The sequence below is a fragment of the Pagrus major genome, chromosome 3 (genome assembly GCF_040436345.1).
Source record: "Pagrus major chromosome 3, Pma_NU_1.0".
NCBI classification, from domain to species: Eukaryota; Metazoa; Chordata; class Actinopteri; order Spariformes; family Sparidae; genus Pagrus; species Pagrus major.
The window spans coordinates 14,917,295-14,931,391 of NC_133217.1; the positions used below are offsets into that span (position 1 = coordinate 14,917,295).

Genomic DNA, 14,097 nt, shown 5'->3' on the forward strand with positions numbered 1-14,097 from the left:
CATCAGATCTTGGAGAAGTTTGTCCAGAGAAAGGATCGCCTCAAGTGAGACCTCCAGCGTTGTCCTTATTGTTGTGCTGGACCGATTATGATATGATATATGATATGATATAATATGACATGATATGATATGATGTACCTATATGTTTCTACATTTCATGCATATGCGATTTTGCCTATTTTCTGGCTTATGTTTATTGTTTCTTATGTAAGCTCCTTGTTCAATAAAAATTAACACATCTCAGTGAGACAATGTGTTTTTTCATGAAAGCTGTAACATCAGTCACCATGCTCAGTTACTATCAGTTTCTTTCTTACTACCTGGCCTAAATGAGTCATTTCTGCCTACGCAGGATATTATGCTTTAACTTGAGTTCAGTGGCACCACACCCAAGTACACAGTGCACATTCTGTCTCTTGCATAAGAGGCCATCTAACTGTCTGACTTTTATTTCCTTGTACTGTTACATATTAACTAAGACTTTCTTATCTGTTAAGAAGAGAACATACCAGTACTGTATTATTCAGATAAAACAAAGGGACCTTCGTGATAAAGCTCTCCCTAATCTGTTTGTGTGAGTGTACATTCACTGTTTGGTTTCTACATCACATCATAAAACCAGATAAGGAGTGGTAGTTTGAGTCAGGGGGGAGGGCTCCATTCCTTCTTTCTGTTTCACTTTCTCCGTCCTTACAATGGTGAGTAGCTGCTCTTACGTGGCCTCTCTTTGAATTTATTTTACCATTATGATTAAATTCTGCATTGCTGATTTAATTTCTGTTACCAGTGACATGTGTAATTGTCGTAATGTGTCGTGTATTGTTTCTAATTGCATCAGGCTGCTGCACGGAAGATGACGAGGTGAGTACACTGGTTCACTCAAACATACGATAAGTATGAGCTGTATGAGTGTGCAAAATATCTTAAAGGTTCTTAAAGGTTATTCTAGCCTAACAAATTGAAACAGTCCCGTAGGGTTTACAAAAAACACCTAAAATTCTACCTGGCACCAAACCAAGTGCTCAGATCGTTTTAGACTGCGGTCAAGCCTTCCTCCACTACGAAAACCCCCGGTCAAACTAGCCCCCAGTTGTGGTGCCTGTATATACTACATATTACGGTAATGCAGTCCAAGAACAGAATTCAAAATGAAAGCACCGACCTATGAACGCAATTTGCAATTTCACATTAATTCAGTTAGTCAATCTGTTAATTATTTTATAAATTAATTCAACGATTAGTTAATTAATTAATTAATTGAGCATTTAAGGAATTCATTCATTGATTATTTACACAAATCATTTTACCAGCCTAATTCTGATCACATTGAAGCCTTAGAAGATGGAGGCCATGGCATTTCATCTGTGTGAATAATTAGTCCAACTAAAAAATAAACACAATATCAGGAGGTTCTGATGACGAATTTCAAAATTAGAGCCCATTTAATATTACAATATTTTCAATATTTCCCTCAAATTCAGATTTACGTTAAAGGGAAACTACCTGTTTCCACAGACTAATTTGACTTCAGACTGATAGTACTCCACCTCAGAGTTTCACTCAGATAATACCAGGAAGTTCTGATGTGGAATTTCAAATTTAAAGCCCTCTTAAATGTCAGCTGTAGTCAATATTTACATATAGATACAGATGGATATTAAAAGGAAACTGCCTGTTTCCACAGACCAATATCAGGTCCGAATGATAGCACTCCACCTCAGAGATTCACTCAGATAATACCAGGAAGTTCTAATGTGGAATTTCAAAATTAAAGTCCTCTGAAATGTCAAATATTTTCAGTATTTCCCTTCAAATTCAGATAGATATTTCAAGGAAACTACCTGTTTCCAGAGACTAATTTCATTTTGGACAAATAGTACTCCACCTCAGAGAATCACTCATATAATAACAGGAAGTTCTGATGTGGGCTTTCAAAATTAAAGCCCTCTTAAATATCAGATATTGTCAATATTTACATAGAAATTCAGATGGATATTAAAAGGGAACTCCCTGTTGCCACAGACTAATTTCACTACAGACTGATAGTGGTGCACCGCAGGGTTACACTCAGATAATTCCAGGAAGTTCTGATATGGAATTTTAAAATTAAAGCCCTCTAAAATGTCAAATATTTCTCTCTTAATTCAGAATGATATTACTCCACCTCAGAGAGTCACTCATGTAATGTCAGGAGGTTCTGATGTGGAATTTCAAAATTAAAGCCCTCTTAAAAGTAAAAAATGTCAATATTTCCCTTAAATTCAGATTGATATTTTGAGGAAACTACCTGTCTCCACAGAGTAATTCCAGTTCAGAATGATAGTACTCCACCTCAGAGAGTCATTCATATAATAGCAGGAAGTCCTGATGTGGAATTTCAAAATTAAAGCCCTCTGATATCTTGATTGGTTCGTCAATTTGCAGAGAATTTCTATACATAGCCCCAGTGGATTAAACTCCAAAAATACTGCTTTTATATCATCACAGGGACCCAGATAGGATGTATAAAAGGTAAAATGTGTTTGTGGAAACAGGTAGTTTCCTTGAAATATCAATCTGAATTTAAAGGAAAATGTTGAAAATATTTGACGTTTTAGAGGGCTTTAATTTTGAAATTCTACATCAGAACTTCCTGCTACTATCTGAGCGACACTCTGAGGTGGAGTACTATCATTCTGAATTAAAATTAGTCTGTGGAAACAGGTAGTTTTCTTTTAACATAAATCTGAATTTGAGGGAAATATTGACAATATTTTAAATTTCAGAGGGCTTTAAATTTGAAATTCCACATCAGAACTTCCTGGTATTATCTGAGTGAAACTCTGACGTGGAGTACTATCAGTCTGAAGTCAAATTAGTCTGTGGAAACAGGAAGTTTTCCTTTAACGTAAATCTGAATTTGAGGGAAATATTGAAAATATTTCAATATTAAGTGCCCTCTAATTTTTTAATTCGTCATCAAAACCTCCTGATATTGTGTTTATTTTTACGTTGGACTAATTATTCACACAGATGAAATGCCATGGCCTCCATCTTCTAAGGCTTCAATGTGATCAGAATTAGGCTGGTAAAATGATTTATGTAAATAATCAATGAATGAATTCCTTTAATGCTCAGTTAATTAATTAACTTATCGTTCAATTAATTTATAAAATAATTAACAGATTGACTGACTGAATTAATGTGAAATTGCAAATTGTGTTCATAGTTCGGTGCTTTCATTTTGAATTCTGTTCTTGGACTGCATTACCGTAATATGTAGTATATACAGGCACCACAAAATAACTGGGGGCTAGTTTGACCGGGGGTTTTCGAAGTGGAGGCGACCTGACTGCAGATCATTTAGAGGGGAGCTGTCGTTAACGAGCGTGGCTGGTGGCCTTATCTGGCTCAGGGGCTATTGAAGTCAGGTGCCAAGCCAGATGAAGCAGGGTAGAGGTTAGGGCGTAGGCAGTGAGAAGCTAGGCGAGTCTCCTTGCTACCAACTTAAGCAGTCCCTATCTAAATCCCATTTTAAAGTGACACCTTGTAGGTTTAGGGACCTAACCCTTTATAACAGAGAGCTGGTCCAGTACCTCCTGAACTGGGTTATACTTGGGATCTAACGGGATCTGCCAAATTCTGCATGGACAGAAGAATTGTGATATTGTTGTTAGAAATGTACACAGGTTAGTTACACAGTGCCAAATTATTGTTCTTTGACTTACTCTTCATATGTTTTTCAGTCAACTACTTCTGCATTCTTTCAGCTACAGAAACCATTTAATTGTCAAACATTTCCAGCTCTTTAAGGACATTTATTCACACTGCATTTTCTACAGGAAATACATTTTCTGACAACAGTTACATTTGTTATTTTAGGGAAGAAGAATTTCTGAAAAAGCAAGAACTTTTCAGAAGGAATGCTTTCTTGATTATCAAGGAAATGGTGGACATGGCATCAAAGAAGGAGAGGCCAGCACATCCTTCAGAGTTGGTTGATGAGGTACGTCTGATGAGGACTGTTAGGAACATTTGAAATGTTCTGGGGGTTTTTTTCATAATGCATCGCTGTGTCATAGTGTATTTTCTGCACATAATGCTTCTCTGATACACACAACTCAGAAACTCTCTTTGAATGTGTTTTCACTCAACAGGTTCTTCACAGCATCTTCTTTCTTGGGGAGATCAACACCCCCAAATATTCCCCACAAAGTATTCTGGACGATCCCGACATGCTTAATAGGCTGAAGGGCAGCTACCCTCGACCTTTTGATTTCTTTTCCTCTCAACTACCCAAGCGCAGTCCATTTTCATGTGTGCTAGACATGGTGAGTTTATAGTTTGTCCAAAGGTAATACAATGTTCCTTATCATATTTTATCAAACTGCTAGTGTGCTAAAAATATTACAGTGTATGTTTAATCATCATAATCATCAATTTAACAAACACATATTTTTATAATATTTGTGATTTCTTGCAGGTTGTCAACCTGAATGGACAACAGAGTGAAGATGAAATTAAAAAAAGGCTGCAAGAGGTCATTCTTCTACTGAAGAAGGATGGAGGAACGGCTATGGTCTCCTCCACCATGTGTGTCTCTCAGCCCGACATGACCCCAAACTCAGTCAGGTACTACGGAGTCTCCATGTCCACTTCTGGCCCTGTTCCTGGGCAAATCGTTCTTGCTGCATCCTGTCTCAGCAAATGGGACAGTTACGTAGCTGATGCAGTGATGACCTACTATTCAAAAGAGAAGAAGAAGCAGAAGAAGTCATATTTTGATGGAACCATCAAACTTCCAAAGCAGGTCAGGTGTCAGGCGTTTAGCCTCAGTGATGGAACCCCAATGGCTCCTTGCAGATCATGTGGGAATTTGTTTGGTTTGATTACAAGTGCAATAAGGGAGTGGCCTTATGGCAACTGTGCTGAACCTGAAAGTCTGAGCAACTTGCTCAAAAAAGAGAGAGAAGTGAGAGAGCGGGTACAGCAACCATCTGACACATGCACAGATGCAAACAGGAAGAAGGCTGTAGAGGATGTAAAGAAACTGCTTAAGGAGTATCTGCGCATGCTGCATTTTCAATGGGATAATAATTTCTACACCCCACAAGGGAACTGATGGCATATTAAGTACTGATGAGTAAAATTCTTATGGTCCTTTATTATAGAGTGACCAGATTGATCTCGATGGTTTTGATTCTTTATCAGTAGAGACTTCTCTGTACCCCTCTCAGCACTGAAATTACCTGTTTGTGGACACGATATTCATGTGATCAGAGCTGTAAATATGTTTTGCCTCTATCATCACATTTATCATCATTTATCATTGTTAATGCTTTAGCTATTGCTACTGTAACAAAGATATGAATATATTCATGGAAGAAATTGTAAAGCTAAATGTGTTTTAATTGTTTGAATAAAGCATGCAGAGGATGTTCATGTATTTATTGTGAAATTAACAATAAAATTTTGATGTAAACTTCATGATTTGTTTTACTAAGTTTGTGAAATATTTGTCTAAAAATTGTGAAACCTTTATTCTACATGTGAAAACGCCCCACTTCCCAAACAAAGAACAGAGAAACTCAGATTACAACACACAGAGAGGGAGTGTGATGTCATTCTCTGCTGAGCCATATCTTAACATACTGAATAGTTGTTTGCTGCTATTAAAGGATGAGTTGCTGTAAAAAGCTGTAACATCAGTCACCATGCTTAGTTACAATCAGTTTCTTTCTTAATACCCGGCCTAAATGAGTCATTTCTGCATATGCAGGATATTATGCTTTAACTTGAGTTCAGTGGCACCACACCCAAGTACACAGTGCACATTCTGTCTCTTGCACAAGAGGCCATCTAACTGTCTGACTTTTATTTCCTTGTACAGTTACATATTCACTAAGACTTTCTTATCTGTTCAGAAGTGAACATACCAGTTGCTACTGTATTATTCAGATGAAACAAAGGGACCTTCGTGATAAAGCTCTCCCTAATCTGTTTGTGTGAGTAAACATTCACTGTTTGGTTTCTACATCATATCATAAAACCAGATAAGGAGTGGTAGTTTGAGTCAGGGGGGAGGGCTCCATTCTTTCATTCTGTTTCACTTTCTCCGTCCTTACAATGGTGAGTAGCTGCTCTTATGTGGTCTCTCTTTGAATTTATTTTACCATTATGATTAAATTCTGCATTGCTGATTTAATTTTTGTTACCAGTGACGTGTAATTGTCGTCATGTGTCGTGTATTGTTTCTAATTGCATCAGGCTGCTGCACAGACGATGACGAGGTGAGTACACTGTTTCACTCAAACATAAGATAAGTATGAGCTGTAGGCTTCGCCCTTGCTAAAACTATGCAATAAAACCAACATGAAACAGTTAAAGTAGAAGTTGTGGACATTGATTTTATGATTCTTTGATGGAAGTAAAAAGTAGGCGATGAGTGTGCAAAATATCTTAAAGGCTCTTAAAGGTTATTCTAGCCTAACAAATTGAAACAGTCCATTAGGGTATACAAAAAGCACCTAAAATTCTACCTGGCACCAAACCAAGTGCTCAGTTCATTTAGAGGGGAGCTGTCGTTAAGGAGCGTGGCTGGTGGCCTTATCTGACTCAGGGGCTATCGAAGTCAGGTGCCAAGCCAGATGAAGCAGGGTAGACATTAGGACGTAGGCAGTAAGAAGCTAGGCGAGTCTCTTTGCTACCAACTTAAGCAGTCCCTATCTAAATCCCATTTTAAAGTGACACCTTGTAGGTTTAGGGACCTAACCCTTTATAACGGAGAGCTGGTCCAGTACCTCCTGAACAGGGTTATACTTGGGATCTAACAGTGGTTACTGCCGCATTCTGCATGGACAGAAGAATTGTGATATTGTTGTTAGAAATGTACACAGGTTAGTTACACGGTGCCAAATTATTGTTCTTTCACTTACTCTTCATATGTTTTTCAGTCAACTACTTCTGCATTCTTTCAGCTACAGAAACCATTTAATTGTCAAACATTTCCAGCTCTTTAAGGACATTTATTCACACTGCATTTTCTACAGGAAATACATTTTCTGACAACAGTTACATTTGTTATTTTAGGGAAGAAGAATTTCTGAAAAAGCAAGAACTTTTCAGAAGGAATGCTTTCTTGATTATCAAAGAAATGGTGGACATGGCATCAAAGAAGGAGAGGCCAGCACATCCTTCAGAGTTGGTTGATGAGGTACGTCTGATGAGGACTGTTAGGAACATTTGATATGTTCTGTTTTTTTTTTCATAATGCATCGCTGTGTCATAGTGTATTTTCTGCACATAATGCTTCTCTGATACACACAACTCAGAAACTCTCTTTGAATGTGTTTTCACTCAACAGGTTCTTCACAGCATCTTCTTTCTTGGGGAGATCAACACCCCCAAATATTCCCCACAAAGTATTCTGGACGATCCCGACATGCTTAATAGGCTGAAGGGCAGCTACCCTCAACCTTTTGTTTTCTTTTCCTCTCGACTACCCAAGCGCAGTCCATTTTCATGTGTGCTAGACATGGTGAGTTTATAGTTTGTCCAAAGGTAATACAATGTTCCTTATCATATTTTATCAAACTGCTAGTGTGCTAAAAATATTACAGTGTATGTTTAATCATCATAATCATCAATTTAACAAACACAAATTTTTATAATATTTGTGATTTCTTGCAGGTTGTCAACCTGAATGGACAACAGAGTGAAGATGAAATTAAAAAAAGGCTGCAAGAGGTCATTCTTCTACTGAAGAAGGATGGAGGAACGGCTATGGTCTCCTCCACCATGTGTGTCTCTCAGCCCGACATGACCCCAAACTCAGTCAGGTACTACGGAGTCTCCATGTCCACTTCTGCCCCTGCTCCTGGGCAAATCGTTCTTGCTGCATCCTGTCTCAGCAAATGGGACAGTTACATAGCTGATGCAGTGATGACCTACTATTCAAAAGAAAAGAAGAAGCAGAAGAAGTCATATTTTGATGGAACAATCAAACTTCCAAAGCAGGTCAGGTGTCAGGCGTTTAGCCTCAGTGATGGAACCCCAGTGGCCCCTTGTAGATCATGTGGGAATATGTTTGGTTTGACAACAAGTGAAACAAGGGAGTGGGTCTATGGCAACTGTGCTGAACCTGAAAGTCTGAGCAACTTGCTCAAAAAAGAGAGAGAAGTGAGAGAGCGGGTACAGCAACCATCTGACACATGCACAGATGCAAACAGGAAGAAGGCTGTAGAGAATGTAAAGAAACTGCTTAAGGAGTTTCTTAACATGCTGCATTTTCAATGGGATAATAATTACTACACCCCACAAGGGAACTGATGGCATATTAAGTACTGATGAGTAAAATTCTTATGGTCCTTTATTATAAAGTGACCAGATTGATCTCGATGGTTTTGATTCTTTATCAGTAGAGACTTCTCCGTACCCCTCTCAGCACTGAAATTACCTGTTTGTGGAAACGATATTCATGTGATCAGAGCTGTAAATATGTTTTGCTTTATCATCACATTTATCATCATTTATCATTGTTAATGCTTTAGCTATTGCTACTGTAACAAAGATATGAATATATTCATGGAAAAAATTGTAAAGCTAAATGTGTTTTAATTGTTTGAATAAAGCATGCAGAGGATGTTCATGTATTTATTGTGAAATTAACAATAAAATTTTGATGTAAACTTCATAAGTTGTTTTACTAAGTTTGTGAAATATTTGTCTAAAAATTGTGAAACCTTTATTCTACATGTGAAAACGCCCCACTTCCCAAACAAAGAACAGAGAAACTCAGATTACAACACACAGAGAGGGAGTGTGATGTCATTCTCTGCTGAGCCATATCTTAACATACTAATCAGTTGTTTGCTGCTATTAAAGGATGAGTTCCCCCAAAAGTTTCATAATCCTCAGAACATTTTTGGAGCTTCACAGCAAAACAGCATTGCAGCATTTTCCTTAACAACTGATGTAGATGGGGACTTAAATTAAGTAACTTAAAATTAAAAATTAAAAAAACAAATGAAAAGAATAAAAAAAAAAACTGGATTAAGTGGGAGGAGCTGAATGGAGCCATTTAATGTTTTTTTTTCTCTTTATTTGGTTGTTTTCTTCTTTTACATTTAAATTTACATTGTTTTAGGAGAATGTTGCAAGCCTTGTGAGGCTCCAGAAATGTTTTGTGGACTACAAAAATACACCTAACTTTCCATCAGCATAGGGGTGAGTAGAAAATGACTGAATTTTTATTTTAGGGTGAACTTATCCTTTAATGCTCTAAATTTCATAACTATATTATTTAAAACAATATCAGATTGGTGAAACCTTCATTCTATTCATGAAAATACATAAAAAAGGAAGATGTTACTGCATTTTTCACATCTGCAGTAGATCACATAAAACCAGGTCATATTAAAAACCCACTATAACTCAACTTGGCAGCTTTGATACCAAACTACTGTATGATGGATATCATATGATGGGTCATCAATGACATCAGCTACATCACTGGTGGGAGACTGTCTCTGAAGATGAAGACACCCAGCTGGACAGGAATGTGAAATACCTGTTAGACTTGCATATATTTTAATTTTTTAATTATTGTTATAAATAAAAACAAACAAACAACTACACCTTAAAATAACAATAGGCTACATTAGATATCTTCTACCAACTTGTCATAACTTTATTGTCACTGTCATACCTCTACTTAATAGTACAGTGTAACAGTCCAGCATGAAGCAGAGCAGTAGAGAAAACAACTGCAGATAGAGACATGATAGAAAAAGATGACAGCGTGGAGCAGAGACGACTAGAATACTTATTAAAATTAATACTGATTATAATAATTAAACATTTTCATTTCATTTCACTTGTTTACTACCCTTTGTTCCTTCCCCCCCTTTGATTTCACTGACCTATGATTATTGCATTGTTTTTTATTATTATTTTATTTATATTGGAGTCATTTGACCTGCTGACCAGAAAGTGAAAATGTAGATATTAAAAAATCAATAAAATACTAATGTGTGTGTGTGTGTGTGTATATATAGATATATATATATATATATATATATATATATATATATATATATATATATATATATATATATATATATATATACACATATATATATATATATATACACATATATATATATAATATAAAATAATTTCTTTTCTTTTTTCCCCACAGACTGACCCTATACAATCCAGCCATATACCAGGTTTTGACCTAGACATTCAATGCAGGCAGCCACCAGGGGGCGACCGAGATGTTTCAGCTTCAGGAGCTTCTGTAAAACTCTTTACACAGTTAAGCAGTGAGAGGGGGAGGTCCCATGTCTCATGCCAGTCAGTAAGGGTCAGTGGGTGGTGCCCGGTTAAACCAGAAGATACAGTCCATTTCTGGACGGTCTGAACCCGCGAATATTCCGATGCATTTGCATGTATTTGAGATTATGAGCGCAACTTTTCTGCCTTCAAGAAGAAGAAGAAGAAGAAGAAGAAGAAGAAGAAGAAGAAGAAGAAGAAGAAGAAGAAGAAGAAGAAGAAGAAGAAGAAGAAGAAGAAGAAGAAGAAGAAGAAGAAGAAGAAGAAGAAGAAGAAGAAGAAGAAGAAGAAGAAGAAGAAGAAGAAGGAGGTTTACTCGCAGCAGTATGGGATATCCATCAGGTCTTGGAGAAGTTTGTCGCTTCAAGTGAGCCCTCCAGCATAGTCCTTATTGTTGTGCTGGATCGATTATGATATGATATGATATGATATGATATGATTTGATGTGATGTAGGCCCATATGTTTATACATTTCATGCATATGTGTATTTTGCCTATTTTCTGGCTTATGTTTATTGTTTCTTATGTAAGCTCATGTTCCCTTTATGCGATAATAAACTGTATTTGTTCAATAAAAATGACCCTACTCCCTCTTACATACTTCTCTCTTATTTAGAAAACAAAAACAAAAACAAAAAAGTTGTTATGGGCGGGGCTGCTCATAAACACATTTATTCCAAATGTGAAAGCACATAGCGTAATTTACGTGAGGACAGCCAAGGCCACAGTTTACTCTTCAGCTATGGTAACTACTTTTGTTTGATCTTGTTAAATTAACCTCCATGAATAAGGTTTTTATTTTACATTTGGCTGATTTTATTTCATTTTCACTTTTGAAGAAATGCAAGGTGAAAATATTTCTTAAGGCTCTGTCACACTCAAGTTTACAATTTTGATTTTGTTTGTGAAGACATTAAAACAATTTAACTGGATACTCAACAAGTGTTTTTCATTTCCAGGTCAATTTGGGGCTATTTTGCTTCCATGACATGTTCTCTTTAAGACTAGTGCGAAGAAAACCTTTTTTTTTTTAAGTCAGAGCTTAACCATGTCATGTGATTTGCTACTTCAGTACACCTAAAGAACAAATAGACTAAGGCTTATGACTGGGACTACAACAGAAAATTGCAGATTAGCATTTAATATGTAATATTAATATTATGTAATATTTAATATATCATGTGATATGCTGTTTGCATAACATGTATTGCATTGCTGTGGTGTGATGCTGCTGTATGTGTTGGAGTTGGCTTGTAAAGTTCATTATATGTTGGCTGTGTTGGTAAGTGTGTGTGTGTGTGTGTGTGTATGTATGTGTTTCATTGTTTCACTGTCTTGTGATTTGTGAGTAAAATGGCAGTACTTGGTCTATTGATCTGTATGGCTGTGCTGTTATTCAGCCTTTGACTGAGGTGTGTGATAGTGGTCTGGTGGATTTGACATGCCAGCATGACTGGATGCTCAAAATAATTAATTTAGGTTTGATGGTCGGGCTGGTGCAGCGGACCATGTTTTCTGATTTATAGATATCCAAAATCCCCATCTGTAAAAACCTTTGACTCTAATATATCAACAGAAATAATAAAAATAAGAATTTTGAACCTGGCTTTATCCAACATTCAGATTTCTGTTCAGGAATATTGGCAATATTTGATGACAAAATGGCTCATTTTGCATATTCAAATATCAAAGTTTTACCGAATTTACCAATAGTGTGTTGCCTTTGGGGACCTTGTGGACCAAATCGTAAGCAGTCACAGAAGTGAACTTATGTGCGAGATGAACTTTGCTGAACTTTTCATAAACAATCACCTTTCAAATATAACTATTAATATTGAAATTATGCCATTTTAAAGGTTTTTCAATCAGGAGAGACTTCGTTTTGAGTGAACAAATACTTCATTAGTCACCCAGCTGTCAGCTGTTCACATTTCTTGTGTTTATTGCGCACATCAATAAAGAGTCTGATTGGAAGAGGTGATTTTAAATTGTACTTTCTGTTGTTCAGTTTTCTCATCTGTTTTCTTCTCTTGCCTTAAACAGGCAAGGTTTTACAGGTTTTATTTCTTTCATTTTTTGAATTAAAAATGTCTGATGTTGATTGGTTTAATTTAAAGGACATCTACCAGTATGCCACATCTTCATTTAAAATGGATAAAGGTCCAAGCCAAAGAAAAGTAAGTAACTCCCTTTAGTATTCTATGATTTGATATAGCAAATTTCAAAAAGGCCCAGTTTCTATGACGATTATGTTATTCCATTGTAGTATCTGTACTTTTAGAAGCTGAGTAAAGGTTTTGAGTTTTTGTCCACCACTACTTTTAACAATACACATTTTGTTTCCTTTGTGACAGAGAGCCAGAATGGCTGATGGTCCAGTGAAGTAAGAACCTGTTTTCTGTTCTGTTCAGGGAGGTTTTCTACTATTTTCCCCCTAGTTACTGCCACATATAATGTTACGGGTTCGGTGTTACATATATGTAACACCGAACGGTTCGGTGTTACATATATGTAACACCGAATCCGACAAGGTGTCCATTATCAGGAATAAATGGATGGTGTAGAGGCCCGAACCATCCAGTGTGCAGCACAGGATGGTTCCCTCTGTGGAGTCCATTCATTCCTGACAAACACCTCAAAGGGCATTATCCAGCTTTTACAATGGCCTTTCGCCAATTAAGACCATTAATGTATATTTTCATGGATTTTGCGATCAAAATATAAAGTTTCTCCCTGACAATATCTGAGAGTTTGACGAAGAGCTGGAAAAATCCATACAAATCCAATAAGGTTCTGATGCAATGGAAATGTCCACTACTCCATTAAATAGGACGAGCCTTAGATATGACTTAACAATGGGAGATATACCAGTCAGCTCAGCTCATAAAACCCCTCAGCTCAGCTGTTAGCCAGAAAGCCAATGTTATGCTAGCAAGATTCATGTACGATTAACAAAGAGTAAATCTAATTTGACGGTATGTTCAACAACACTAGCTAGCCAGCCATGTTACTGTCCTCAAATCAATGAAGATTTTCACAAACAAATGATAGTCCATGTGCACAGTCGGCTGCAGCCTGGAGGAGCGAGTTGAATAGTGGATGGATTGTGAGATGATCGCTTGTGTTCAGTGCGACAGCGTAGGCTACTTGTGCTTAGCAAAGCAAAAGAGGCACTTGTGTTTTGTTGCATTAAGCTCCTCCAGAAGCCCCCTCTCTCCTCAGTCCTCATCTATTTGAGATGCATTTAAGGGGTTAGAAGGATCAAGAGGATCCTTCTTGATTGATGGGAACCATTTGCAGGTCAAGGGACGAGAAAGGACAAGAGAAAGCCCAAGAAGCATAATGCAAAGCACCCACAGGGGGCCGGAGCACATTGATTGGATTGCCTTCTTTAATTGTGCAAGGAAATGTTTGTTTGCACAAATAAAGGCTGCAACATTGTTTTTTTCTGCTATTCAGGTTGGCAGGTCAGCAGTTTGATCTACATGTCTTCAAGCAGTGCAACAGTAAAAAAGGTAGACAACATCTTTTTTCCTTACACATCCTAAAACATTGTTCTGTTAAATATTTTCATCAAACTCCTCTTGCATGACATGTGTTGCAGGTCCAGATTACCTTACATCAGTGTCATCCCTTGTGTTCAAATTAAAAGGCGAGACTTCCGTCTTAAAGAATCCAGCTGGGGCCACACTGACGATAGGAGAAGTGGATGACACCATTTACAGAAAGGAAGATAAAGTGGTGAATGGGTGGGGAAAATTCTACCTTCCTGAGGTAGTAAGC

General features: G+C 37.1%; 2 protein-coding genes across 2 annotated transcripts; both read left to right on the forward strand.

Moving 5' to 3' along the window:
- Window positions 1-642: 642 nt before the first annotated feature.
- Window positions 643-5,464, forward strand: LOC140993806 (uncharacterized). Its single transcript, XM_073463351.1, has 5 exons — window positions 643-698; window positions 839-861; window positions 3,862-3,985; window positions 4,137-4,310; window positions 4,463-5,464. Exons 1-5 carry the CDS (start codon window positions 696-698, stop codon window positions 5,099-5,101), a joined length of 963 nt encoding a protein of 320 aa, XP_073319452.1. The 5' UTR covers window positions 643-695; the 3' UTR covers window positions 5,102-5,464.
- A 765-nt stretch (window positions 5,465-6,229) lies between these two features.
- On the forward strand, window positions 6,230-8,669 carry LOC140993864 (uncharacterized). The gene is made up of 4 exons (XM_073463419.1): window positions 6,230-6,269; window positions 7,069-7,192; window positions 7,343-7,516; window positions 7,669-8,669. The coding sequence occupies exons 1-4, from the start codon at window positions 6,262-6,264 to the stop codon at window positions 8,305-8,307; spliced, it is 945 nt and encodes a 314-aa protein (XP_073319520.1). The 5' UTR covers window positions 6,230-6,261; the 3' UTR covers window positions 8,308-8,669.
- The last annotated feature ends 5,428 nt before the right edge of the window (window positions 8,670-14,097 follow it).

Excerpts from the sequence above, each read along its gene's own strand:
- LOC140993864 (XM_073463419.1), top strand. Across the intron at positions 7,193-7,342 it reads CTTCAGAGTTGGTTGATGAG|GTTCTTCACAGCATCTTCTT; the intron begins GTACGTCTGATG and ends TTCACTCAACAG. Across the intron at positions 7,517-7,668 it reads TTTCATGTGTGCTAGACATG|GTTGTCAACCTGAATGGACA; the intron begins GTGAGTTTATAG and ends GATTTCTTGCAG.
- LOC140993806 (XM_073463351.1), top strand. Across the intron at positions 3,986-4,136 it reads CTTCAGAGTTGGTTGATGAG|GTTCTTCACAGCATCTTCTT; the intron begins GTACGTCTGATG and ends TTCACTCAACAG. Across the intron at positions 4,311-4,462 it reads TTTCATGTGTGCTAGACATG|GTTGTCAACCTGAATGGACA; the intron begins GTGAGTTTATAG and ends GATTTCTTGCAG.